The sequence below is a fragment of the Triturus cristatus genome, chromosome 9 (assembly GCF_964204655.1).
Source record: "Triturus cristatus chromosome 9, aTriCri1.1, whole genome shotgun sequence".
In the NCBI taxonomy this organism is placed as follows: Eukaryota; Metazoa; Chordata; class Amphibia; order Caudata; family Salamandridae; genus Triturus; species Triturus cristatus.
Window position 1 is genome coordinate 807314315 of NC_140592.1, and position 15421 is coordinate 807329735.

Below are 15421 nucleotides of genomic sequence, written 5' to 3' on the forward strand. Positions count from 1 at the left end.
TGCAAACAATTCTGATCTGGTGTTACAAATAACCCTTCTCTGGCTTTAAACATGCTTTTGGGGAGGTGGGTTATGGTTAACAGTTCATGTGGAACAGCAGGAGGGAGGAGTGTTTTGGAGACATTTTATTCCTTGGCTGGCACGCTTCTCTGACCAGCGGGTTATTTTTGTAACTGTCGCTAGTAGGGCAGATCTGCAGGACAGTGTTAGGTAAGTTATCAGAGTCTCTGGAGGGGTGCGACCAACGCGAGGGGGAGGGCTTAGCTTGTTTAGGGGAGGAGCACTAGAGCGGTGAGGTTCAGTATGGGACCAGGAAAAGGCAGGGGAAAGTGACTTTCTAACAGGAGAGGTGAGAAGTTCAGGTTGTAAAGCTTTCAGTAGTGTTGACATTTTGTTAGACTGACCTCCTATTGGACTGCCTTTTGCATTGCTAATCAGAGTCTGTCGTGCTTAGCATTGTCTTGCCCAAATAGGTTTCTCTCAAGGGATCCTGTTGCTCACAAACTTGTGCCAGCCCCAGTGCAATGCTCCTTTCATTCAGCCAGAAATTTGCGCCATTATCTATAAAAGATGTTGTGCACCGCGGTTTCGTGGAGGTTTGCGATAATATAAAAATTTAACAAGATTAGACAATCGAAAAGTAACAATCACAAACATTTACTTAGAAAATGGTGAAAAGTAGCTTTATTTCCATAAAAAGGAAAAGGATTGATATAAAAGGATATTTTAACAACATTACTATTCATCCTAAAATCAGCTTGGACATTATAAAGTAAATAACTAATTTCATTACAACATGTGATGTAAACCTTGCGAGCTATATGCAAAACTAGAATGAACATGACAAAAGCACAAACCATTTAAAAGAACATAAAGCTTTCGTTATAGCTGCGTAAATTAACTTATGTCTATTCACTTTATCCACCTTGTCATCTTACAACTATTTGTTCTTACAAATGAACTGCAACAAGAGACAGTTTAGGCACACAGCAGACAATCGTATTGCAAAAATATGTCACAATAAAAAGATTTACAGAGTAAGAGGTAAAGTAGAGATTGCATCTTTCAAATGTCTAGGATACTGTGGCTCACTGGTAGTCAAAGGTACACGTATAAAGGGTGCATCATGTTTTTCTTATTTGGTTCCTGGTGAGGTAAGGCGCTACCCCACCCGCTTTATGGGTGGAGACGTCTACAAATTTGACTTTCAGAAAAGATGATGGTTCATGCAGGTACTATAAATTTATATGCAATTTAAATATGGGATGTATATTTAGTTCATTGTCACTCTGATGCCCAATCCTTTCGCTTCAATTCAATTAAAATGAAGTCTCGCAATGGCTTTATGTACAAACACGATTATCGCTTATGAAGCCAACAAATGGTCCACAGGGTTTAACACTTTTAATTTTCAGAAAACTGCACAGCTTTGAAAACCCATACATTCAAAGGATAATGGCACATTCCAAAAATATACGCACTGTTTTATTTAAGATTTGCTTTAAGAGATTTTTTTGTCCACTGATTACTCTCAATACTACTCTCAGCGGGAACGGCTTGGCAGCTGTTTAACATTTGTAACAAATACATTAGTGGACCGCATGCATGTTCACACCACCACAGACACCTGTCCCTAAAATGTACGGTATCCGAAATTTCCAAACATTCTGTGCAGAGAAATTGTGCAACACAATCTACATCCTGGTGTGTGACAGAATAGAGCACTAATGGATGGAATGCATTGGAATGAATTGTCAGAAGTACATTAACAGGTGTTTTTCTTTACTCGTAGTTCAAGCTTTCTTCTATCACCAATCAGTGGGTACCCTGCCACCTAGGGCTTCATTCAGACTGCCCCAGTACTCCAACAAGTAACCCTGCCTCCCAGTGTTTCTAATGCCTATGGTAACTCTAGTGACAGGAGGAGGAGGGGCAGATTAATTGGAGTTTACAAATAAGACCCTTAGGGTCCCTTAGAATTGAGGTAATGCAGGGTCCGATTTCCATTCCCTTCCATTTCTCACTTGCCCCTGGATTTTCACCTGCTGTTAGCAGTCGATGTCTCAGGGTGAAACTTTCTGAATCTGCAGGTTACTACAGACCTTGCAATTCTAATGGAGATGGTAGCTGACATTACAAGCTCTAGTGGAATTAAAATGACCATGTACTTGATGAACATTATTAACTTTTAAGACTGCTCTTTAAAAATATGTATAGCTGGCACTCATTACACATCTCTATCCTCTGCCCGAGGCAAATGCTCAACCTCACCAGTTCCATTTAAAATATTGCAAAATTGTCTACTGGGGCGAATGCTGTTTGAGAGGATGATATTGGGAATAGAAGATAGCTATGGAGTAGGAGTTACAAAACCACAGTGTTTATGAATATTATTCTATTTATACTTCCTGACTCATCTATTCTGACTAATGCCACAAATGGATTCTCCTGTTGCTGAGTGTTGGGAGAGCTACAGCAAGCGCCGGGACACCCTAGGGTAGCTGCGCGCTATAGAAGTTCGACTAACATAACATAACATAACAAATGTCCCGAAAAGAGAAAGGCAGATATTCTGGCGGCTCCACCATGGGGGCGTCGCCCCACTGCTTTCTCGCAGTGCAAGAAGGCAGAAACATAAAATGGAAAAACTATCATTTTATGTTTCTGCTTCTCGCATTGCGAGAAAGTAGAAGTGCCTGGTTGTGCGAGGGCAGGTGGGCGGTCCCACTGTTGTGGGTACTGACTGTTTGGTCGGCCCCAGGGCCGAACAAAGCAATCATGCGCACTCCCCCATTTTCTCTATGTAGGCTGCTGCATGCAGCCTACATAGAGAAAATGGCCCTTCTGGGGCGCTCTCAGCTGTGCCTCACCAATTACAACGATGCCATTGCAGCGTTGTGATTGGCTTAGGGGAGCAGGAGGAGAGAGGATGCCTACAACGCGCCAGGACTCCAGAGTGGCAGGAGCTGAGGCGGCAGCGCGGTCGTGGAGAAAGGTAAGTTTTACTTTTATTTTTTATTTTTATTATATATAGATCCTCCCCTCCCTGCGCGAACCCACCCGCCCTTGACTGCTCGCCCCATGTGGTCTTCCTCATGGTCACAGTTTCTAATCCCAGGAGTTCAATCAGCCTTTCACTCCCCCCGAGGTGAATAAAATGAGTACCACTGCACTGTGTAAAGCAGCATTGGGATTAGCTGAGATGACGGCAACATGGAGATCCATCCCTCAGAGGGCTCTCAGACGTGTGACACCATGAAGGTTGGACTGCACGAACGTTGTGAGTCACACCAGGGATTCCATGTGGTAGCTAACTCTCCGGCGAAGGCGGCCCCGGCGCGGCTTGTGGTGAGCAAATACACCGCCATATACATCGTCCATACATACATAACAATACGTAGCCAGTGCTTAGCGCAGCCCGGCTGGCAGCGGTGAGGGAGGTGGGGAGCATAGTCCTTATCGCATGAGCAGACAGACCACGGAAAAGTAAAGCAAACCGCAAGGGCAGCTGGTCTCTTTCGACTAAATATAAAATGTGGAGTTTGATTTGTAGAAGTGAGCACATCTCGATGTAATTTGCTGTCATTAATGAAACGCACTAGTGTATCCTTTTATCAGACTCTGTCTTCTTGTGTGAAACTTATCTGCACCTTTTCATCTAGCTTTTCAACCTCTTTACTGTGAAGCCAAGCTCGAGAGAACCAGCAGTTTAGAATTATAATTTAGGATCACAAAAACGCAGCTCAGGCTGGCGAAGCAGGTCTCTTATAAACAGGTACCGAGAAGCTGGAAGAGTCACGACTGGAATCCATGCTGGAGCTGATTACGAGCAGCTAACTTCCTCTAAGCGAAGTACCACGTTTTTGTCGGCTAAAAAAATAGCTTGCGTCCTATTTATAAGTTCCTTTATGTGATGCTGTGGTTAAAACGTAAGCGGCTGTAAAGTACGTTTATTTGGTGAAGAAGGTATAATTATGTGTGACTCATGCTTACAGGCACGTGTAAAACCTTTAAGATTAGATCTTAACAGGTTGCACAAGGGATCTATGTACTCTTTTTCAAATTTTTATCACAGATGTTTTACCAGCTGCTGATGGGATGATTCCACCTCACCATGATGCCTGCCCTGTCCTTTGTTTTTTGCAAACCTGTTGAGAAATGAGGCGTTGGCACAATTAGCTCAAACAGAGAACCAAGACTACAACTCCCACAATGCATACGTTTAAAGGACTCTCAGTACGGTAAACATAGAGTACCTGCAACAAGTTGGACTGTGTTCTCCCAAGATGGACTGCTGCTGTTCTGCCAGCCTAGAAAAGTCCCAGCTGCAGCCAATGAATCCATAAAGAAACACCAATACCTTGAAAGGGCACTCATGCTATCACATAGTCTAGGCTGTCCCTGCTCTGACCAACTGCTCCACTCCATATTTTACCTGCAGCGCGTGGCTATGGTGCGTATGAAGCTACCTCTTTGAAAGCTCGCTATCAGAAGTGTGTGCCCATCGAGGAACAATGAATAGGCCTCACCTGGGACGAATAGAGGTTCGGTGGAACTCGTGAAGATCAGATGGGACTGGTAATTTATTTAAAAGGAGGTGGATTTGGGCATGTGAGTTCATTTGTTTGGCGAGTTCTTGTTAGGTGGTGTGAGAGGTAGTTTCATTTATGTTTCTCAGTGTTATAGGGCATTTGTGCGCAGTGCATTCTATCTGCTTGCTTCGCTTTGTGGAGTTCTTTTTCCACTGCTTTTGTGTTTAATGTTTGCTTAACCTTGTTCTCTCTTTTATGGTACATTGTTCCTGATTTTAGTCTGCTCATACCTAGCTAAATTGGTGTTTAATCTTCGAATGGCTGTTAAAGTCATGTTTACAGACGTGCCCAATTGCTCTGTGTAACTGTCATCATCATTAACGCCTTACCACTTTCAAAAGTCACCAGCCACCACTGAAAAAAGAACAAACTATAACATTCAGTGTTCCAAAATAATTTTGATCTATTATAATATATATATGTAATATATATATATGAAATATGAGGACATCAAAAAAATCTAGAAATACACAAGCAAATGAAATCCCACTAGAGGGGATGGAAACACACCTGAGCAACACAAGGCCTACCAGAGGGCCACAGAGAAATAACTTTGAGACACGCAATCGAAACACACCTGAGTAACATCCATATGAAATGGAATTTAAAAAAAGTAGGACAATCGATGTGACAAAAGCACAACACAGTAAAATGGTAACCAAAACCATAAAAACACTGACACAGGCTGATTGGAAATACCAGAACTTGCAACAAGGTGACAAATACATGGAGAAATAGTATGGCACAATTGCATCCATCCATCAGAGGATGACGCAAACTCGAATTATTAAAGATCATGATGCAAGGAGCAATAACTGATATAGTACAAGATGGATACGTGCCAATTACTAAACTCATGAGAACAGATAATGTGTCAATGTATTACGTCAGCTAGAAATACATTTTAAAACCATAAACCATGACTTCAACAACCAGCGTGCATTGGGTGTGGCACAAATGCACCTATCCACCCAGGAATGCCACAAACTTAAATTAGGTGAGATTGTAATGCAGAGAGAAACAGCGGAAAAAGTACAACATTAATGTGAACCAATAATCATAATCATGTAAACAGACAATGTATCAATAGACAATGTAAGTTATAAATCAATTTAAAAAGTACAGTTATTGGCACAACAAAATGGGAAATTCATATATGGTGTAACAGCGCTCCAAAATCGATATATCAACTACAACAACAGCATGCATTGGGTGTGCAGGCTATAGCCATATGGCTCCATAATAGAAGCACCGACTTCAATAACCAACACTTATCGGCTGTGTGCTCAATGGCCTTAACCAATAGATCTGTTAATCCTAAATTAGAGCACATATTGCTGGGCTCAGACATAATGAAAATCAAACAACTGAGACACAGAGACAACAACAACAGTACCACATTGATTGGGTCAATATTGAAACAAAACGCAATAAGAAAACGCATTGAACAAAGCACACCTCTCATGAGAACGTTTTGCACCGTCCTGCACTTTCAGTTGTAAAATATTTGCACGTTGTTTCTAGTTGAGATCTTGCAGCAGCCTTATTCAGCAACCATGTGATGAGCCCTGAATTGAAGATATTTTGCCATCTGCAGCTCCTGTAAAGAAGGACGTTCTCAGGGATGTACACAGCAGGGATAACAGCTAATATGTACTCCGATCTCCATAAAAACACAGTCTTTGAAACACGCCACTTGGCAAGAAGTCTAACGTTATCAAATAAAAGAGGCACTGAGGCAGATAGAAGAAACTATAGTATTTTGCAAATGATTTACTATGCAAGATGCTGCTTAAAAAATACACGCAATATGGGCAAAGTAGCAAGTAGACAAATATTAGACACACAAAATAGGGAGCTCGAAAAAAAAAGAAGTAACCTTACACATTTGTCTAAACATCATGTAAGACCATGAGACAGGTAAGGGAGGAAAAGGTCCAGAGTATAGACAAAAAGTGAAACATTTGAAGTGCGAGATTGCCACAAGAAATGCAACAGTGTTTCGAGGTGAAGTATTGTTTGGTGTGGTGGCAGAATAAATGTTTGCACCCATTGATTTAATCTTAATTAACACATGGAGAAAATATAACCATTCAGTGTGGTTTTTTGTATTTTGTAGGAAATTATTTTACTATAAGCCACTGCATAAAGACTATGAAATACGGAAGGCATGATTGAAATAAACACTTAAGGTGTTAGCGCTGCAATAAATATATTGTGATGTGCAATAATTATAGCACCCTCATTGTTTTCCCTGATAATGTCAACAGGTAAAGCCCAGCAAAACTTATAAGGGAAAATGATGCCCATGAAAAAGGCATAACATGCAGAATTTGGTGTGATAAATACAGCTTCTGTATGTTATGTCTAGGTAAGAACGTCAGAAAAAATTGGTATTTTCTAAACATGGTAAATTTCTGACCCTGCAGTATTGGTACTTACTGAGTGCGGCACATACATCACTCTTTACCAAAGCAGTGTCCATTTTCTCTTTTTAATCCTGACCCAGGCACACAATAAAGTTGTATGCCTGCCCTGGGGACAGTTTTAATCACTTTTTCACATATTGCAAGGTCTGCGAGCCTCACGGCCTTTTAGTTCACCATAGGGCTTCTACCAAATCGCTCAAAACAGAGCTCCCCATTCTCAGAGAGGGGGTTGTAGCTGGCATCGTGATCTGCTGTCACGGTGGGAGGAGACACCCAATGATGAAGCATGCCACCTCTGGTGGGTGAGGGAATTCGTTCTAAAAAAGGAATATTTCTGTTCAGCTAGGGTTTTCTAGCTCTTTTTAGACCCAGGTGTTTTTGTGTGTGTGAGAAAACAACAAATATTCCAGCTAATCAGAATGCCAAGATGCAGTAGGCCAGTAAAAACTGATAGAACACTGCACTAAGTTAAACATTTTGAGACGCAGATGTGCATTTGTTTTTTCAAACAATATATTTGCAAGGAATGAAGCTAAGTGACAATTACCAAAGCCATGAGCAAGAAAGATGGAAGTTTCTGTCCACACAGATCAAAATCCCGGGACTGGAGACCCTGCACACCTGTATACAAGTTGTGGCTGTGTATGGTTTTGAGCAACCACTAGATGGCAGAGACTCACTGGTTGAGGGAATGAGATATCCAGTAAGAAGGCATAAAGGTGTTCTCTTTCATAGGGTTTTCTCCATAAAGTACTACCATCCAAACAGAAAGCTAGCATGTTTTAAAAAAAAAATGAAGTTGAGAGACTCTAGGCAAGAACACAACTAAACATCGATGGGCTGTAACAACACGTTTCAATTAAACTTTGGTCGTGAAAATAATGTACTCTAGGCAGTCAATTTTAAAACATATATAAACACTATGTTGAAAAGACACAGATGTAAGAACTATGACAGACCTTCCTTGGAATTTGAGGACAGTTATCTTTAGAAACCATGCTTCTTTTCTTCCGCCAAACTTGTTTGTAATGAAAGCAAGTATAGTTCGGCATCAGAGTGCCTGAAGAGCTTCATTGGCTGCCTGGGCGCCAGAGAGCCAAGTTTAAACTCATGTGCTATGCACATAGAGCATTACACAAGCTTGGCCCTCGAATTTTGCAGGACAAAATTAAATTTTACACTTCCACAAGACAACTGAGGTCTTTCAATCTCGCTTTGGCCAAAACTAAACGTATTAAGAAAACCAGAGTAGGAGGTCGATCCTTCTCCACTTTGACGTCCATTCACTGGAACGAACTCCCCCTAGACCTTCGCCGCATGGACGATTATATGTCATTCAGAAAGAAGCTGAAAACAATACTGTTCCCTAGGTTGTAAACAATGATACCTGCAGCTTGCACATTGGTCCCTACTCTAGTCTGCAGGACCATTTGTTCACTTTTATATCAGAATAATGCTTTCCAGCGCCGTGATATCACTCGGGATGATTGATGCGCTTAATAAATACAATATAAAATGGTGACAAAGAACAGTACTCAATACCACTGTTGCTGCTTGGGCCGTACAGGACTTGATTTAAGAATACTGGTGGCCAAGAAGGCAAACTAAAAATCCAGTGATTAGTGGTAACTGCCTGATGATTTTGACCCAACTTTCTCTGACACAGACATCTTCAAGGTACGCAATTGTGGAGATAGAATGGGTAACTCTATGCACACCTTTTTTATTCTACCTTCACAACACTGTGGCAGTAGATATGTTATTTTTGTAGCATAATAGTTTTCTATAAGATAGTGTAACATACAAACATGGGCAATGACTTTTGTAAGAATCTCTAGAGGATAGTGAAGTTTGCTCGGAACCACCGCCCATGACTAGGGCACAGCCTATAAACCAGAGATACTTCTTGATTGGCGGGAAAAATTGGAAAAGCAAAGTACATATGTTTTACTTCACTACTACAACCACGTTTATTCCCACTGATGTAAAGGGCTTAGCTTAGAATACATTTCCTATCTTTTTTCTTTATTCTTTCATGGAGAAGAGCTTTCCTATTAAGTGCAAGTTTGGATACTGATCTTTGGCCATCTTGTACACTAGATGCATCTCTATAGAGACGGCCACCCCGGCTTTGGGACTAGAATTAGCAGAACAACGCTGAAGACAAATGAGCAAAAGCATTCCACCATGAGGGCAGATAGTTGGTCTGCATTTACAAATGTTATTCCAGGGGAACAAATTATTAACTTGTTCATATTTCCAGGATGAAGCAATGTACCATCATTATATTTTACTGATACAGGAACGAGCACAGGATTCTCTCTGCCAGTGAAGCATGATGTTTGACACCAGCAGGGGAACGTTCATGTCAACAGGAAGATAAAAATATGGTGTTCTGCATTATCAGTACCCAAAGCTGGTTTGAATACAAAGGGTTTGTCAATTACCATGGTTTGAAACCACACAGGCAGGTACTCCTTTGCTGTTAGCCCGAAACCGGTCCCAGGATGCTTGTTTCCGGTCCAGGGAAGACATGGCTTGGCAGTTTGGGCTGGGCTGTTCCCATGAGGCACAGGGTCAAGACTGATTTGCATATAGCTGTGTCTGAACTGGGATGGCGAAGTGAGCTAAAGAATGATGATGGATTCAACCCAGATCTGTGACTGGGGGTGAATGTCTGAAAAGTTTCAGCGCTCCATCCATCATCTCCTTGTGTTTACTCCTTTTCAGGTCTAAGATATGCAAACAGGCCTAAATCTGGAGAAAGGGTCCACATGATAAACTATTGGAAGAGATCCACTAAGTTATGGAAAGTGACTCTCTGGAGGGACGCACTTTGGACACTTTCTTGCAATCTGGGGGCCATGGACTCGCCGCCCCAGACTGCACTTGCAGAACCTTGGAGGAGGAGGTGTGGTCAGATGCCCACACACCATACGAGGTGCATTAAAGCACTGCTGCATGGGAAGCCCAGAATGCACACGGGCAAAGACCAGGCCAAGAAGGGCCCATTAGAGACTGGAAGAGGCTAGGCCGGACCATATCCCTTGGCTTTCCTCTTTTCTGATAAATAAAACTAAGCATGAGCAATCTCTGCAACAAACAGTTTTGTGACTTTTTTTTATCAAATGCCATGGAAGGGACCGACAAAGAAATAAGGAGTGTGGAAGAGAGATTAGTGACCAGACTGCGTCTTACGCCAGACACAGCCGTTTGGTGGACAAGAGTTAGGTCTACATGGAGGGATGTACCCCGTGGTACTAGAGATTTTCTCAACCCCTGTGTACTGAATGACTTAATCCACTGAGCTAACGTCTCTCAGTGACAACATCTGTCTCCCGCCTGCTAAAAATCAACCCGCCTGCTAAAAAATCAAAATCAGCTCTAAGAAATGGACGTAAAAACAAAAATATACAACTGGGTGTGCCCGCCACTAACAGGGAAAAGGAACTCTATGGCATAGTAGATGCCAATCTTTTGATCCAATAAGCTTCAAGCTGCTGTTGGAGGAGTATATGGCTAACGTATTGCAACCATTAGAACTTCCAATTAAGGACAGTCTTAATACAATACTCAGAAAACTAAATACACTTGAGTCAATGGCTATTGATCAAATAGCTACAAACAAGGAGGTATGCCCCAAGCCAGGTACTAATGACTGTCCAACTGTAACTAAGGAGAGACATAAGAGCGCCTGGTCTCCCTAACCGAGAGAATGATGTGACTTGTGCAGGGAGGAAATCACTAAAGTCATCTAAGTGCTAGAGTGGATGCCCCACACTATGCCCTGAGATTGGCCCTGGTCAGCAGTGTGCTCCATCAAATAGGTCTAGCAACTCGTGGAACTTGAATGCGACCTCTGAAAACCCTGACTGGTATACGGTACAAGGCAAACTGACTCCCGCCATCGTAATACTCACTTACAACTTCCACCACAAGCAACCACATTCGTTATTCTCCTCCAGAATGTACCCCCTTGAAGAAAGACCAGTATGAATTCGAACAGCTGATACTTTGCCATGGTATCGTATATGGCTCAAACACACGGTTAACTTACTGGGATGTTGCCCTTAGGATCTAATAGGGATCTCCAGACTTGGGGATGTCTGAGTGGGGAATCATATTCTTTCATTCCTTTCCCTAGCCGATGCATATGACCTTCACAAGACACAATTGTATTGCTATTTACAACTACGCCATGCCCTACAGGCACAAGCACCCAACTTCCAAGCTTTGCAGGAATGCAGCCCATTACTATCTAGACTCACAATCACACAAATAGAAAGCAAGGGTGTCTCCATTAAAAACATGCAGGTGAATAATACCCAAGACCCACTTCTCCAACTCAGAGACAGATGGACACAGGATGTTGGTCACTTGAATTACACTGAATGGATCGAAGCAAAGATGGCTCCCAGAACCTTTGCTGTTACTATGTGAGTGAGGCCTATTCAATTTAGATATTTCTGTTGGGTGTACTACAGCTCAACTATATTGGGCAAAATAAAACCAGACCCTGATCCTAACTGTCTACGATGTAAAGTTGCCTTAGGCACCTTCGATCACATGATTTGGACCTGCCCGGTTATACAACGATTATGGGGCCAGCTGCATAGAATGCTAACCCAGAGTGTCCACAGACCAGTCTCACCTGATCCTAAAATTGCACCCCTGGGTGTCAATGATGAGTCGGGTGGTAGTCATGCTACATAATTATTTGTTGCATTGGGTTTATTAATAGCCAAGAGGGATATCACATGTCACTGGCGACTGCATAAGGACCAACTCTCAAGAAATGGACAGTCAGCATGAATTATTGTGCACAGGCTGAGAAACAGGTGTATTACTCCAGGGGGTGCTCCCAGAAATAACACAAGGTTTGTGATCAATGGTGGAAATTCTTGCATTGAAGGGCCTTTAATTGTAATCAGTGATGATTATCATTGTTCTTGAACAGTCTCTAGAATCAATTAGTTTTGGGTCAGATTTCTATCTTGTGGTTACTGCTGTATTCGGTTTGGTATCGACAATTAATTAAAAGATTTTTTTTAAAAAGAAAAATGGGAAAAGATTACTCTTCAACAGCTTCTGGGGGAAAAACTGGTGTATGTATATGAGTTGATAGAAAAGCATAGTAACAAGAGAAAAATAAGAGACAACTTTAAAAATGCAGATTGTGTTTTTGATACCTCAGTGGATTTGGAAAACCGCTCAGCAACTTGGGAACATAATGCTCAATGAATGTGAGAAACCTTAGCTAGTGAGGGTGGTTTTCACAGCTATGCGGACAATTTGAATGGTGTTCCACTTGGGGAAAAATGTTAATTTTTGATTGCATATCTGACCAGCTGGTTGTTTAAGTAAGAAAAAAAACTGAAAAGTGAATTCAAACATATAGCAAGTAAGAGAATGTGTTCACTTTTGATACAAAAGCTTGAAATATTAATTCATCTTTTTCTTGAAGATAAATACTACTTATTGGAACTCGTGGTTGGTTGTTTCCTAAACGTCATTGATTATTAAACAGGTGCAAAGTGACACAGAATACCAGAAAAACAAACAACTTTAAGCCAGAACAAATTTGTCAAAACATATTTTTGCAATACTACAGCACAATGTTGGAAAACAATCACCACAAAAAGCACCAACATATTAAAGCGGAGGATGTCCATCTTCTGACGTGCAGTACCGAGTCCCACGAAATGAAGACTGTGATGTCAAAACTGTCCGATACCTAAGTGGACCAGTACTTCTGGATGTAAAAAAAGTACAACATCTCAGTTTCCAGCTCTTGAGTAAAACAATTTGACTTTAAATCCTTGATAAACAAATTAATCTGGCTAGTATATCTGTAAACTATAAAATGCACATTTGGTCTCAATTTGACTTATGAAAAAAGTCAACGATAAAATGCATTACAACAGACTTTTAATTTCAATGTGATGAGTGTTAAGCTTTACCAGAAAAATGTGCAAACAACTGAAAATAGCTGAATGAAACCCTGAACTCAAGGGGAAGCTAGACAGTGATATTTGACATGGGCATGGAAGTGAAAAAACAGACTTTCCTGCCTTGTCTTATAGGACTACTCCAATGTTAATTTAAAAGGTCCCTGTTTTTTGTGTGTCAATGTCATGTCATTTGTTACAACAACTTTCAAATAAGCAAAGAAAATGCTAGCTGTGATAGAAAAGCATCCCAATTTGAAAGCCTCCTAAATGACAGCCAATGTAAAAACAATATTTACCTCTTGACAAGCCTGGAGCAGAGAGTTGGGCATCACTTTTAACAACAGGATAGAAATTCTGGCTATGAGTCAGGACATCAGTTGACTGACTAAGACTTTGTGTGAGTGGTCTACACCTCCTGTGATGACACAGAAGAGGCACTACTGTTTCTACTCATCTCATTCACATTATTTCCAGATCCAAGGGCTGAAACAGAGCAGCACTGATTCTCAAAGTCCACCTTCATAAGCAGAAGACCTGACTAAATATTCAGAATGTCTCTCGCAGGAGATAGGTCTTCATTTAAACGTCAAAATCTAAAGCTAAAAAAAAAGGTACATGGTTTCAGTATTTTTTGGAAAGGTGGAGAAACTTCAAAACCCAAAACCTTTTTCAAATTACATTTTACTCTCTGCAAGTGTGCACAAAAACAAGTTTGTGTAGGAACAGGATCTATATAAGGATTAAAAAATCACTGCAGCCCTGGCAAAGGTTCTGAACTGACATTGTAAATTAAAGACTTATCTTCAACGTGCTACAACCCAAACAAAGTTGTTCTACAAGAGCTGGAATCCTAAAGAGGACAAGGGATCAGGACCATTTAGGGGAAATATTATGAAACATAAAGAAACTGCATGGTGAGAGAAAGTGGAAATTGTTCAGGAAACCCAAAGAAACTATAATGGCTGTAATACCCAGGTTATAAAAAACAGAAATGACCTGTATAGAATTAGAAATCCAAAATAATACTAGCTTTGACACCAAAATATCAAAATCTATTATTCAACCTCAGCAGCCAAGGGAAAGTTATTCTATCAAATCAGTATTAACGTGTTCCAGTTTAACAGTGGGCTCAAGTGTCCCAAATGAGTCTATAGGAACTTGAGCAATACTACCTTTTTTTTGTGCACCACCCGAAAGTAGGATATGGTGCGCCTGAAACGCCTGGCCCATTTGGTTCCCAAACCTATGGTATCTGCTAAATTTGTATGGTTTACCTTTATGTGTGTACACATGTTCCAGCAACTGACTCTTTCGGAGAAATTTGTGACCACAGACTGTGCAACTGTGTTTTCTTTTTCTTGAAAAAGAAAAGTTACAGTTCAACTCCACAGGTTCAGTCTCCTTCGACGTGAGGGACAACTGGTTGAGCTGCAGCGGCTCCAGATTGCTGCGGTTTGTCAGCTCTGAGTGCTGCTCAAGTCCCTTCACCTGGATGTTACCAGCCCTGTGCTTTTCATTGTTCTCACTGTTTTCAATTAGAGTATTCACTTGACCAATATTGTTACTCTGCAAAATGGTAGCAGGAACACCAAACGGATGTGCCCCTGAAACATGGGTGTACACGTGCTCTTGTAAACTGTCCCGGGACTCAAAGTGCTCTCCACAATAATTGCAGAGATGCATCTGGAGACTAGTTCTGGGGATGCCTTGACTTTCCATCTCTGAAGAAGCAGATGGATCATTCGGAGAGATGCATTCAGGCTCAAATTTCTCCTGCTTAATTGGCACTATAGTTTTTGGAAGATCCTCCGAAGGCTGAACCGTGGTACTTGCTTGGCTAGGAAGATGGGAGCTTTGTTGTTCGGAGTTTACACCTTCCAGACCTATGGCGAGAGAAAGCTGTAACTGGGGATGATCGCTTTGGGATGTAGATCGATTTCCACCCACAGACGGTGGCTTTTCTTTAACATCAATGTTTTCCTTTTGTGTTTTCTGAGCAGTAGAGATTTGGATTCCATATAAATTTGATGAATGTATGGCATCAGTGGACAATATAGGATTCCTTTCAGTTGCAGCGTGGTAAAGGATTTTTGCGTGCAGAAATCGAATTCCCTCTTCCAACCGGACATGGTCAACTGTTTGCTTTGGCGCTTTTCCAGTATACATGATGTGCAGTAAGTAGCTAAAGATGTCAGGCTGGATGTCAGTAGGCTGGATCTTGATGCATTCGCTGCAAAAAAAAGTAAACATTTTTTTTTAAAGATATGGGGTACTGATGGAAACCGAACACAAAGCTCTCGTTAGTGGCACCAGAAAAAACACGAGTTGAAAACTAAAACTGGAACACCGTCTTCTGCATTTTGAGCTTACTGCTTACACCACTTTTACGAAACAATGCAAACTGATAAAGTGTCATGAGTATTCACTGCTATTTATTGATGTCTTTTAA

General features: G+C 41.3%; 1 protein-coding gene across 2 annotated transcripts in view; it reads right to left on the bottom strand.

Annotated features, from left to right (window-relative positions):
- Positions 1-656: 656 nt before the first annotated feature.
- The window catches only part of ZBTB25 (zinc finger and BTB domain containing 25), an 89276-nt gene continuing 74511 nt past the window's right edge, over positions 657-15421 (bottom strand). For both annotated transcript variants that reach the window (XM_085626210.1, XM_085626211.1), the window contains exon 3: positions 657-15202. In XM_085626210.1, coding sequence (XP_085482336.1) covers positions 14056-15202 — 1147 coding nt within the window. In that variant the 3' untranslated portion in view covers positions 657-14055. The remainder of the gene's footprint in view (positions 15203-15421) is intronic.